At 39.9% G+C, this 14,630-nt stretch overlaps 1 protein-coding gene across 1 annotated transcript in view; it reads left to right on the forward strand.

Moving 5' to 3' along the window:
- The window catches only part of LOC105619407 (probable serine/threonine-protein kinase DDB_G0267686), a 104,412-nt gene that overhangs the window by 34,553 nt on the left and 55,229 nt on the right, over positions 1-14,630 (forward strand). Inside the window, exon 2 of the mRNA XM_012200927.1 lies at positions 12,992-13,227. Coding sequence (XP_012056317.1) covers positions 12,992-13,227 — 236 coding nt within the window. The remainder of the gene's footprint in view (positions 1-12,991; positions 13,228-14,630) is intronic.

Below are 14,630 nucleotides of genomic sequence, written 5' to 3' on the forward strand. Positions count from 1 at the left end.
AGTAAATCGATTTAGTCGCTTCTGCAGTTATCTACACGCCCACGCGTTACAGAAGCATTCAGTTTGTAAACTTTTTCCTTTTGCATCGTGGGTACGTCTCGATTAATCAAATATGAATGTCGGATGTGTGACAAGTATATTCACGAAGAGGTTAATGGGACATTATATGATAATGATTTTTTGAAAGAAATTTAATCTCTCTGATAAAATCTTATTTCTTTATTTAGTGCGGAAATTAGAGAAATAATATCGTAGATTCATTTTGAGGAATTAATTTCTATAATTTTAAGGAATTTAGCATCTCTCTACAGGTAGAAGCAGGAAAAAGAATTCGTACTTCGCGGATATACGAAGTTCTGTAAGCGTCCATAGCCCTGTCGTTATCGACGGTTTTTAAACCGTAATCACGAAATCTATTGTTTCAGTTTCACATAGTTCAACTGCTGAGAAGCTTAACGACCTCAGTGATACGATAAGTCGCTAATTTGCGTTTGCTGACGATATGGCCTGTCGTGGGTGGTCCATCGTTCTACGACCACGTACTATACCTACATTCTCCTACATCGAGAAGCAAACGTATGTGCGACATGCTTGCGATTAATTAGTAGGCTATGATATCGTCGAACGAAACTGTAATCGATGGGATCAGTCACGCTTTTCGGGACATGGCCACGACCTGAGAAATTCTCTTCTAGAAGAAGAGCGATGTTCTTTCGAAAAAAAATTCATGACATTTTATTGTCTCATCTGAATTTTAATTCTCTTTCAGACGCTGACAAATATTTATTTGTCCTGGCAGAGAAATGATTGAGAAGATTACTGTAGTGCATGCATGTTTCATAAATTGGATCGTATCGTACTGTAAGATATTAACAAAAAGCAGATAAATGAGCAGTAGATTCTGATTATATCAGTCAAAATCTCGGTCATTATTATGACTGGAAATCTGATTATCTCAACTCGAATTATAATGGATTTAGTTATAAAATTCTGATTAATCCATTTTTCACTACAGTCGAATTAATGCAACCAGATCCTCTTCTATGTATCTAAATTCTTCTTTTCAAAAGATACCATATTTTTCTGTCGCATTATTTTAATGATCAATGAAACATTAATTACAATATAATAGATAAAATAGATATAATAGATAAAATAGACAATATAATAGATAAAGTCGCGAATGGGAATTGTAAAATTATAAAGGGAATCGGTATTCAACTGCCGTTACGTATTTTGTCTATAGCTACGGCGTATTATGACTTCGTTAAGAGTCGCTTTAAAGACGATATCCCAACTCCTTCATGCTATGATAAAAATCCCGAGATGTGAAAGACACACGTTGTACCGTTCGGCTTTATTTATTCTCGCGCACATAGATAAAGCTCTCGCAGGGTTGAGCTGGCGCGCGATTGCTCGCGAGTCGCGAAGCCGCATCAATTGTGATTCGACCGTGCGGTAACGCTGACGAAGCGAAATGTATACTCGATGGCGACGCGAAATACGCGTGATTCGCGCGAGGTGGCCGCGAGTGTATGATCGTCGGGAGTTATCCAGGGTCACATAACCGTTTTCTGATGACACTCGGTGAGTAATACATCACTCGAAATGATGCGTGCTGACGAGCACACATACGCGGATAGCCGCCGCTCTCTATATAAGGATCATCTACTCGCGCGTATCATTAACTTTACAGAGGTCGCAGGTCCTTCGGCGACGTTCACCGACGTTCGAACGGCGGAGCGCGTAGCGTTTTCCCGTGTCAACTAGGAATTTATACGCGCAATATATCCAGCCTGTAATCAGCGATCGCGTGGATGCGAATTTATAACAAGGATATGCAAGAAAAAGATAAAAATTCTCATACACATATACATAAAAAGCTTGGCTCTTTTATTAACAATAGTTTACATATTTCTCGTGTTCTGCGCAAAAATTTAGAATTTTTGTAACCAGAAATTATGTATCTACGCGCAATATATCTTCTTCGAAATTAACGGTTAGGAATAACGATTTATTCTGCTTTCTTAGAAGAGAGATTTGAAAAATTTTTCTACACAATTATTCTAAGATATTCAAGGCTTCGTTGTTTGGTAGAGCTCGCGGCTCGCGGATATCTCTTGCGTTCTGCACGAGGGAGAAAATGGGAATTAGAGATGACGGAGAAGGACACTGGATAGAATCAGGTACGTAGGTCAGGCAGAGGCCAGACTCCGACAGCGACGAGTCACCTGCGGTGTGACCGATGTGAGCCGTCAGCGAACGCGCTCGCTATCATCTCACCGAGTCCCTGGCCTTCTTCGTCATCGTGCCTAATGTTAACTGCTTGCCGAGACTCGGTAGCGTATAGTCTTCCGTAAAATTCTCCGGACCATCATTTCGCCTGCATAAAACTGCAGGCTCTTTAATATCAAGGGATGACAGTTGCACGAGGAATATGTCAATGAACAATGCGCTTAGAAATGCCTTAATTTATTCCGTCTTATTTTGCGAAATCACTGCGCTTTTTGTCGTGGGACTTGGTCCATCAAGTGATTTAGATTCTCCATGATGCGGAGATGCGTTCGTGCAAGGAGTTTCCTCAAGTTTTTTCCTCGGTGATGTTATACGTGAAAGAATCGCCCGTGCTAATTGCCGTTCATACGGTAGTAGTCGAGTTCGCTGCGATCCGCTGGCAACCTGTTGAGCTTCATTGTCGAGATGTTCCGTTCTTCCAGTCACCTGCATCACGTGGCAATTAGCGGCATGTATGTACGGCTGGCACGAGAGAAGAAAAATCAAACTGATGATGCTGCGAGAGCGCGTTAATTAACGATATCATAATCGCTCGTGATAGAGACGATATTATCACCGCTATAGATTTGCGGTTTCCGTCACATATAGCTAACTTTGACTTTGTAGCCTCTACAATTCGATTGCATTTAACCGTTCATCCTTTAGCCTCATTATAGTTCCATTCCTTCGTAGTATTTTCTTTCTATATGCTTATCAACAAAACATTTTCTTAACGCGGAATAATAGGAATTTAATAGCCTTGTTATTTGTTACCTATCCATTTGTTAATAACTTCTTACGTTAATTCCCCGTATGTGCCTCATTCATTCGCCATATGGCGGTAATGGCGAGATGCCATCTCCACGAGCGAAAATGGAAAGGAGCGATAGGGAACTCGTTTATCGATGCCACGGCAAGTTATACGCGAGACTCGATCTTTGATCGAGTAAAGTACCTGCTTCCAGTCCATTGCTTCTTTTCTTGTTCTTCTATCGTCACGCTCTGACCTTCTCGGTGACTTCGCAGGTGAGATCTAACACTAATCGCTCATCGCGCACGTAGTTGTCTTGTGTTTCATCTGCGCGCGACCTATCCTGTTTGCCTTTTAAAAATGTTCGTTTATATCTTTAGCGATTTTAATCGATTCTCGGAAATAAATCCAAGACATTAATATAGATTATTAAAAATATTGTTGTGTGTGTGTGTGTGTGTGTGTGTGTGTGTGTGTGTGTGTGTGTGTGTGTTAATATCTTTCCGTTTTGTGTGTATTCTTGCAATATTCTTTCTACATTCCTAGACAGTCTTTCTTGAAAAATTCGAATTTTCACGTGGAAGATACGTTTACATTTTGTAGAACGTAGCGAGGTTGGAAGCGTGACACGCAAAAGTTAACAACAGCGCGAGTTGTCGCAACCGAGATGACTCGTGGTCAGCACTCGACCTTTGGTCGGCTTACGTACCCGACTTCTTTCTTCCTTCGTCTATCTTTTCTTCATCAGCGCGTGCTTCCTTTTCTTTGCCTTCCTCCCACATCTTTTGCGACCGACCCGACGACTCGCTTGCTCGCTCGCACGCGCGAGAGAGTCGTTGGCGCTAATCGCACCTCACGCACAAGGCGACGAGGTCACGGTGCTCTTTGTTTGTCATCCGCCCGCAACCTGCTTCGCTCTCTTGTTAAACGTACCGGGGAAGAAAAAAGACAGAGAGCTATGAAGAGAAACGGTGCCAAGACGTACGACTCGATGCAATGGAAGATTTGCATCATGTTATTGGACATGTAAATTCAATTTATCATGTAAGCATTCTTCTCGTTGCAAGAGAAAAACTAAGCACTTTTCTTTGCATGTAAGAATATTTTCATTTTTTTATGTATGAAACAGCATACATTTACACTAAAGATTTATTTCCGAAGTTTATTTATGTTATTTTTTTTGAAGAGAGAAGAGAAAATCACAAAGCCTTATGAAAATCTATTCTATTTCTATTTGGTTCGTCATGTCGAAGCATCGTTCGTTCTCTGTTCGACGAAAATTACACGAGAGTTACGCCCAATTTTACAATTTTAATAAAATTGTAAAAGAAAAAAGGACAATATTTTTCAAGATTTAAAGATGTGCACGCGGGTGCAATTTAGGAAAAACATGGCTTTCGAGAGGACGCCAATTGAGAAAATAGCGAATGAGGAACGTGAAACAAAGTTCGTAACAACGGGGACGATGGCGGTGACGGTGAAGCTGAAGAGGTGTTCGAGAGGACTCGGTGGAATGACCCCGCGGATCGTATTGTAAGCGCGTACGTGTCCCTCGCGGAGGGTAACATATGCGTGATGGCCTGCGAAAGCTACGTCACGCAGGAACGCACCTTTACTCCTTCTCTCTTTCTCTTCTTTCTTCTCTTGTCCTTCTCGCCCCTTTCTCGGTGTGTGCTCTCTTCTCAGGTGCTTCTGTCTTTCTTGCTCCCATGGGGTACGGAGGTCACCGCTCGCCGTCGTTGCCACCGGCGGAACAAGCGGCGAACCGCAGGAAGAATATCTTCTTCTTGTACCCCAAGTCTCTGGGTCCTCGTCGGATGCTCTGACTTCGAAGGGAACGCGAGAACCAGCTAGAAATTCAGGGAATTGCGAGGAAGCATCAAGTCCTCCCCTCTCTCTATACATACTCTTGATATTTTTTAATGATTCGTAAAACGAAATTTTTTATTAACATAAAATTTAATGATATAAACCTTAAAAAAAAGATTAATGAGTCGCGATCTCATAAATTAACATCTGTCCTTTTCAAATCATCGAATATATGTATAGTATAAAATGTAAGGAAATTATGAGGATTTCAATTGTTTACGTAAAAAAGTTAAAAAAGTTACACTTATGAATCCAAGTTGAGAATTATCTAATATGAAAATAGTAGTTTGAAGAAATATTACTCTACGCATATAAATTAATGTTAGCGTATATCCATCTGCCATCCTCTCAATAGAGGCTTTCGCGGCCGAGTGTAATGTCGCGCAACCTGACCTCCTTGCAGGTGCGCGATCCTGACGGACGTACAGTGTCACCACGTCGCGATGTCTTGACGAGCGACCATAAAAGACTGTGCACTGTGCATTAAGGGAGACAAGAAGGGGGAAACGTATAGGTGGATCGTAAAAACAGGAGATAAAAGGTACAGCGTAATACGTGCGTGTACGTGACTCTCCGTGGAAATCGTATTGAAAATTTTCTGGTTGTGAAATAAACGTTTGCACGCATCGACAAATAGAAATGACGTATATATGTATAAATACTAGTTCCCTGCCAGGAAGTTATTAAAGAAAACACCGTTTTTCACTGTTCCACGTGAAATATAATTTAGGCATGCTTATATACAAAAAAAAGATTAAAGCAGGAAGAATTTGTGATAGTCAAATTTCAATTCTAATGTATGGATATTAGATTTTAAACCAATTTTAATTCTAGCTGTAAACGTTACACGAGTCACAAAAATTTGTGACTCGTGATAAATTCTTTTGCTAATTATATACTTATATACTTTCAACAAACAATGATTAGCTGCAGCTGTTGAAAATTTTATTTCCGTCTATATATACGGAACAAGAAAATATTTTACATAAATCTAATATCCATTATTTTTCAAGCGGATTTCTTCTGAAAAAAATAGAAGGAAAAAGAAATGGCAGGAAGGCTTAGAATGACGAGATGCTGAGAGGAAATTGGATTTATAAATCACACTAAAGTGTACAACGTAGCGTAATAAAAGTGAAAACGCGCAATTAGATGAGAGAAGATGAAGAAGAGTCTAAAAAGCGTATGGATCTTTTCTCCAGAGAGAAGCGCTGCACGCAAATGTTCCGACAAATACAACTGGAGCTAATTAGTTGCAGGAATGCGTCGGCGCACAAGCATCGCGTTCCTACGTAAAGTCGAACACACGGTGACTCCTAATAAGACGCAATCGTATCGACGTCACGCGACCTTCGGGCCACACTATGGTGAGTCCAGCTATTGCCGTCTCTTGGCCGTTGCTGATGCCGCTGCTACTTATGTTGCTGGTTATAAATCGCTACGTCCTCTCGTTCCCCCCCCAGCCGCGTCGGCTAATAAACGCTTGCGCCTCACGTGAACGCCATTGTGTTTCGCGAGAGGCCTCCCACTTGAAACAGCTGTTTCGACCATTCTCTGCACGACCAAGGTTACGCATCGAAGGGACAAAGACATGGTTTCACTAGAAGCCGCGGCCGTTATCGATGGACAGACTCGACGAACGAGAGGAAAAGTTCTCTTTCTTACATCACTACAATAAGAGATCTTCTATCTTTTATACGATTCTTAATCGGTCACTAGATATTATATTATTATTTTCTATTATATTATTATTTTTTCTACAATATTAATAATGTCTTCTTTAAACAATTTATAACTAGTAGACTCAGTATAGCCTTCAGATGATCACTAATATTTGTGCAATAATATAGATATTGATAATTTAGGGGTTACTTTATATGCACCTGACCTTACAGTAATTTCTTCCTTATGTTTAATTAAGACACGCATATGTGCAACGCACAGAAATCAAATTCAGCAATGAATTGGCAATGTCCTCGACGATCGTCCTCGGTCATCGCCAAATGGCTTAACGTTGGAATTTTATGTGTGTCACGTAACGATTACGTTTCCGTCCTTGGTTCATATCATATCGCAAGATCCAATTCCGCGTGATAGCGTCGTGGCAAGCACGTTCTTTCCCTTTAAATACTTTTCGCTTTTCATGGAGGGTGCCATCGCCCCATCTTGGTATCCAAGAGACACCCTGCTCGCGTAACTGCCGAGCCGACGAGATCGCGTACGCGTAGGTGTATATACGCACGCGTGCACACGGAGTCGCGTGCATAGATGAGAGTGAGAAGCGTGTGCGGCACGGTCGCTACTACATTATGCATTAGTCATGATTACAAAGTAAGTGGCGAGCTCGCAGCGCGCGTCTGCAGTAATGACGGCGTATTTGCGGTGCTTATGATTTTCCACTTGAAATGGGCATAACCCGCTTTAATGGCGCGCAAGACGGCCCTCCCGGTCGCGCATAACTTACGGTGGGTTTACAGCGGCCGAGAGGAGATCCAGCAACGACCGCGTGGTTGCTGACGGCGTTGATCGTGTTAACGCCACGACAGTAATCTCTTCCTGCCTCTTCTCGCTCTCTCGCGCTCTCTTCGCCGCGTCGATCCGGCCTTTAAAGGTCGTCATGGACGGCAAGTATTATCCTTGTCGTAGTATATGTAGGAGTTATGGAGGACCATCTTAATACAATGAAAGATAGCGATTTTATATGATATGATACTTTTTAAAGGTATTCGTGTGCGCTTTATTTTCTCAACTAGATCTACCTGATAAATTTATTATTTTATTTTTAGAAAATTATTTCATTTTTGATGAGACATGATGTAATATAACTTTTTTTTATTTATTTTTTTATAATGTGAAAGAAAAAAGAGTTGCTCCAAGAGTTTTTCATTAACAGTTACTTGCTTCGAAGTGACTATTATATAACTTAAATTATCTTATGTAACTCTTGGTCTAGTTACACACAACTTTCAGCGAATGTAAAAAAATTTAATCCAGCAAAAGTCAATATTAAACCGCGGCGGTGTATCGCTTTGGTAATTTTGATTTCTTTTGAACTTTTGTCACTTACAATCTTTAAAGGTCGTTGAAGTCAATTACAATCATCGTAACAATTATCTATTATGAGCTATAAATTAGATAATAAAGCATTGCGATAAACTAGTAATAATTAATGATGACGATAATGTATAATATGTTACGTACGTTATGATCTTTGCATGCTTTTCAGAACGATAACTGATTATCATTTCTTCTGAAATAATTTTATATTATTAACATAAATTTTTGTCAAAGGAGATAAATTATTTGATTGAATTGATTAATTTAATTATTGGAGAAGTGAATTGCGCGGTAATGTTATTATGTCTAGTTTCTTTAATCAAAGATTAAAAATACTTAATAATTATAATTTTGCAATTCTCATTACAAAATTGTAATTATTCAGAGCTACGACATGTTTCCATTGAATGCACAATACATATTTCATTAAGAAAAGAAAATTTCCAGCGTTTTTTTTCATTTCGCAAACGAGATGAGATCGTTCGCGGTACTATTGAATTCGCTTGACTCAGCAGGATTGCCAAGATCCCGGAGATGATTCGCGCACGTGGCGGAAAAATAGAATCATCTTTCATTCAGCAGCTATGCGAGGTCGCGGGGAAAAAGTCAGGCATATGAAAATGGAGAGGACAAAAAGGAATGGCGAGGTTCCTCGCTGCAGTAGTTCGTAATGATGGGCTACGCGCCGCGCGACGCGTAGAACCGGGTTTGATCGTTCATTAAGCGTCGGGCCGACCCCGGATGCGGACGTACGCGTCCGTACGACGTGCGTACACACGTATACTTCACGCATATATGCACACACGAAGACCCACTCGCTTCGCTTCAGCACGAGCGCAGTGAATGTGGGTAATGGGCCTGGTGGGGCCTGGTGAGCCTGGTGGGCCAGCCTTGCTGAGGCCAGCTAGGCTGTGAGCGGAAGAAACGCCGTGTATGCGCCCGCATCCGGCTTTCAGTGGATCGAAAACTCGTGAGACTCGATCTATCGTTGTTATGGTAGGTAATATTATAAAAGGAAAAGAGCATGAAGGGGAAAGTTGAATAGCATCGACTTTGAGTAGCGGATGCAGTACTTACTAAATTCTTTCTCTCTGAAATATTACGTGTTTTCTGTTTTTTATTGTTGCACTTTCTGAACTGGTACACACAGTGCAATAAGTTGAAGTGAAATAAATATACATTTGTATCACTTCAACTTATTGCACCGGTTCAGAGTGCAGCAATAAAAAACAGATCTATTATCTGTGTAATGGAGCGTAATGTAATGCTCTTCACAAATGACAATTTTTACCATATTTGATCAATAATATGTCGAGACACCAAAAAACAATTTAATGTCCGTTAAATTTTATCAATGTAGTTTAGTACACTATTGCTAGTCAGTGTTTTTCCGCTCGTATCTCGACTTTTCAATTAAATATGTTAATTCACAGTGTATAAGAACTTACGCTGATGAATTAGGTCATTCCTTTAGGTCATTCCTTGAACAATGCGTCGCGCGGAAGCGTCCTATTGCCGGAGATAGATGCTGGATCGATTTCTATATCGTGTGATATATTACGCAACTTGCCCGGTCCGCTTCTAATCTCGTCCGCGAGATCGTGGAAAAATTCCCAGCTCGGTGAAATTTCTTAAAGTCTTAACACCGGAATAATTAACAGCGGTCCAATGGAGAGGCCGCCGGTTTTATTCTCGACGCGACGGCACTTCGTACGCGACCTCGAAGGTCAATTCATTTTAGTCATGGTCGCGTTGGATAATTTATGACTATGCTGTACGCGATTACTATAAGTTCCTGGTGTTCCATCTCAATGTCTTCCGATGGCTTTCTTTCTCGTGGAAACCTGTCTCGCCCAGGAACGAAATAGTTATCCAAGCAGCTTTACTAAAACCGGTAAATTACACGCGTATCTCAAGATACGTGATATATCGGATGAGATCAAGAAGCGAGCTACTGTTTTTGTGCGGCAGCGGGTTGTCATCGCTTTCTTTCCCACGCACTTTTCCACGTTATACTTTCTGTTTTCTGCCAAATGTATAACATCGCAATTGAACTAAAAATACTGACGTGAGAAATAGAAGAGAAAAGAAGTTTTGAATTTTGTCTGTTATTTTTTTAGTTTATAAATTGATCGCTTTGTCCTTGACGTCAAAATGTCGCGATTTAAGCGTCGCATCTTCGTTGCATTGGCGAATGCAACTTCGAAGCGCGGACTTTACGAAGCGGGTGTGTCATGGGAGATACGTGCGCTGCACATTAGTTCGTTTTAACACGTCGTTACGATATTTCACACTCGGACTTTACGTAGCTCTTAGTATTCCATAGGTATTTCGCTGCTGTTAACATCCCTCGTTTGCACGCAACGAAATCTTCAGACAGACTTTTCCAGGGAATATTATTTATTGCAAACTATTCAGCTGTAATATTTTTAAACGATAAATGTAGTGCAATAATATATTTAGCAATATATTACTGAAAAAAATATTAATTCAAATTCTTTTCAAAATTCCTTATAATCTCTTCATAATTTCTTATAATTTCTCTTTTAAATTCGCATTTGAAAATTTAACAATTCAATTAATGTTTGACTCGCAAGAAGGTATAAGAAAAAAATAAAATGATTTAAGCCAAAATTCATTAATTTTATCTGTTTTCTTTTCTCATAAATACTTCTCATAAATATTGCGTAATATATCGTACCACTTGCTCATAAATTTGTGGGGGCGGAGTAAGTATAAAATATTTAAAGTTAAGCTAAATCTGTATAACATTATTTGGCCATCTCCTTATCAGATTTTTACAGAAAATCTCATTCCGTTGTTTAACTTTATTATATTGTTTTATAACATATTTGTATTTTCTTGTGACAAAATTGTGCAAAACTGAAGAGACACTCTTCTGTATATTTCTATCTCTCAGTTCGAATCTTAACTAATCCCACGAGTGCAGCTGCATATCATTTTTGCACCACTATGTAAATATCGTTAAGCCAAAGTTAGACAACAAGACGCGGATGATCTTTAAACAATGACTCCCTGCTTTGGAAGTTCCTGAAGTTACGATGTTTGTGCATCGAAGCGCTACCGCCAACTCGCAAAAAAAAATCGTGAGAAAATGTGAAAAAAAATTTTGTTACGCGGAAACGCGATGATTATAGAATCCGCCAAGAGATAAATAATAGTCAATATATTCTTCTTATACTTCTTATTCCTGTTAAACAGGAATTTATATTCAAGAAATTCGAGATTTATATTTCTCTGGTACGTTATGATTTCAACAACTTAATAAAGTTAAATTGTAGTTATAATTTTCATCGAATGTATTTTACATTCCCTCCGTTTTACTGTGTAATTAATAGGGTATAAAATCTTTAGCAGTCCACAAATCATTCCAGCCAATGATGTTCATGGAAATTAATTTAAAATTGATTAAGTTATATATTCCAAAAACCTTCCGTCGAATGTGTCGTCTAATGTACCGTTATATCGTTCTTGTTAATGACGAATTCGTCACGATGCGTACATAATGTTTGTTGCCCGCATACTTTCCAATTTTATAACTATATTTGGATGTCATTTATGACGAGGTGCGTCGAAAGCATCTTCGAAGCCTCACTTCTTGGAGGGCGATGGTTTTCCTACTAGCAAACATTGCTTAATGGAATTTTTATGAGCAGCTGTAAATATTTTAACTCGAAATAATGAAGACATTTGGCAGTGAGTGTCATAGAAGTGGCTTTTACGATCGCTACCCTCCGTATTCCGCTCGACGCCGCGAAGCCGTTTCTACAACCGGATTGTAGAATATAATCCGAGATAGTAACCAAGCTGAGGAGTCTGTTGGAGGAGCTAACTTGACGCATTATAAAAATAATCGCAGTATCCATTTGTGTATTTCCGATGTTGTCGATTTTATTACGAGAATATTTGTGTACAGGTACGATTAATACACACTTGTTTTCTGTCATTGTGGATATCTTTTTTTTGAAAAATCTGACAAGCGCGAATCAATTAACTGAGAATCTCTTATACTTTACTATGGAAAATGGTTAATAATATTTAATTGAGAAATCTAAGAAATATTTGTCACGGATAATTGTTGATATGACGAAACGCCACATGAAATTATAATCGCACTCAAGGAAGATTTGTTGGAATGAAAATATCGGTGTAAAATATCGCGCAAAAAGAGCAAAAGAAAAGAAATACAAAGTTCTCGTATCTTTTCCTGGCACCGTTGCTGACACCGTTGCTGGCATCATCGCTGCATTAATCGCGGCCGATCGTATCAGCCGGTAAATTCGGCGGTACGGACGAGTTACTACCTCCATAAAATTCCAGGCGTTTAACGATGACAAGAATTTATTGGATATGTTAGGTAGTCGCAGTGGACAGTGACCTCCTCGATTCTCCCGTTGGTTTTCTTCGTTCTCCGCATCTTTACGCTGTTTTTCGTCTCTACGTCCATAGATACGCGTCTCTGATCAAGAAGATAATGGCGCCAGGAGGCCATTTATTGAGCGTAAATCTCGCGTGCGAATGGTTAGCATTGCCACCGTGTGCAATCGTGTCCTATACGATTATCCCTCTTTCTCTTAACGTATTTCATTCTAAATTTCCTCTGTGTCGAAAGACGCCGTTTACACGGCGAGATGTTCAGAAAGCTTTACGACGCAAGATGCGAGGACCGCCGCGCCACATTATTACGAAACTCGAGCCATCCTGAAGAGACACAAATGTAGTTGAAATACGGCGAATTTATCTTCTTGTCAAAAGTCTAAATTTGGGGTTGAGCGTGCTCTACCAGGGTCATTGTTCTGGTCATTGAAATGACCATCTGATCGTTTGAAATCTCTTAATAGCTTCTTAAAATCGAATCTTGTGTCTTGGAAATATGTGGTTTAATCTTTCATAAAACTTAATAAAACCGAGCGGACTAAGATGCGTATTACATATAGGGACGAAGATCTCGCGCGCGCTTAATACTTTTTAAAAGCGGATCGAAATTTGATATATCCCCTCGTGTGTGTTCGTTTTCAGGTGAGGTGTCGGGCGAGAACGTGTCCACGGGCACAGGACCACGTGGTGGCGACCGTGGAGAGGCGGCGGATTTAGGTACGTACACGGAAAACAACGACGGGGCCACCCTGGCAGCAAACACAGCGGTCGACGCCAGGGGGGGAAGCCCTCAGGGCACCCATCTGTCCGGTGCGGCAACCCCCAGACCTCCACGTGGTAGGAGGCGACAAAACCAGAATGGTCTCGATACTACTCAAGTAAGTAAAACCTTTTTATAATTAAACATCTAATATCTCTACTTTGAATCGTACTTTTGCTTTTTCATCTCTGATTACCCACTTTTGAAAAAGTCCACGATGGAATGAAATTTTGACACGGTACACAAAACTTCTACGTACGTAGGCAAACACGACATTCGCCTTACGGTATTGACGTAGCGTGATTGAACGTCGTTCGGAATTTTTATTTATTTTTTTTTTCCTTCTTTTTTCTTTCTTCCAACGAGAAGGACGCGAGTCGCCGCGAGGACGCGAGATTTGTCGTACAAATTTTTTGAAAGAGAGAGACCCGCTTGACTTCTTCCGTAAAGTGGAGTGTTTGAGCGTTCGCGTACCACTTCGGGACACGTGCGCTAGTCTCGGGAGATATCCTCGACGAGAGAGTCCATCGCTCCTGTACTTCGAGCGGTAGCCCGGACACGTTATACACGGAGAGTCCCGTTCAAAGCTAACCATGCAGCAACTATGTCAACCGCGTCGAAAGCCGCAGTGTCATCCCGCCGCTGACATCCGTTGACCGGCAGGGCGCTTCTGTAAACGACTTGACTAAAAGAAGAAAGAAAAAAAAGGGTTGTCTTTGACGATTGCTTAGCGATGCTTAGAGCTGCGATGGTAAAAAATTGATCATCATTGGTAAAAAGAACACTCGATTCATGACGTGCAAGAATTTCTCGTAGCTCAGGTCCGCAGGCTATACAAATAGGAAAGATAGTATTCTCTGAGGAATAGTAGCAACTCGAGAAATTAATCTCCCGTCCGGCAAGCTTTATAATGACTTATAACTTTTGGCATCCGTAATCCACTAGAACCGAATTGAAAGAATCGATGAGTAAAAATGGAGGAAGATTAATCTTTCTCGTTTGAGATTATTTAGAAAAAAATGAAGAGAATATGCGAAAAAATTTACAGTATGAAAAACCATGTATCTCATATGTAACTCACTTTTTTGTTGCGAGATATTCTCTTTTTTTTATGATTACCTTATTATACATTTGAATCCCGTAAGGTACTGACGACAAAATCAATCTTATTAAAGAATTTTACAACAGTTACAAAGCTGAACGCAGCCATTAAAAGGAAAAAAAATGCTAAAATTTCATATACAAAATATTTATGTGGAAATTGATATTAATTATTTATTTGATTTATATTGCTATTTTATTCAACAACGTATATTTTATGCAGCTATTATAATCAAATGATGATTAATTACAAGAGAATTGAAAGAGAACGATCGCTTTAATTTCGAGGCTTTCTTGCTCGCTATAGTTGTCATGTCTTTGCGTATTTTCTCTATCGAGACTTGGTTATACGTATCGGTCACACCAAGCAACTCATTCGAAATGTAGGTATATATATATATATATATATATATATATATA

The sequence above is a fragment of the Atta cephalotes genome (genome assembly GCF_000143395.1).
Source record: "Atta cephalotes unplaced genomic scaffold scaffold00021, whole genome shotgun sequence".
NCBI lineage: Eukaryota > Metazoa > Arthropoda > Insecta > Hymenoptera > Formicidae > Atta > Atta cephalotes.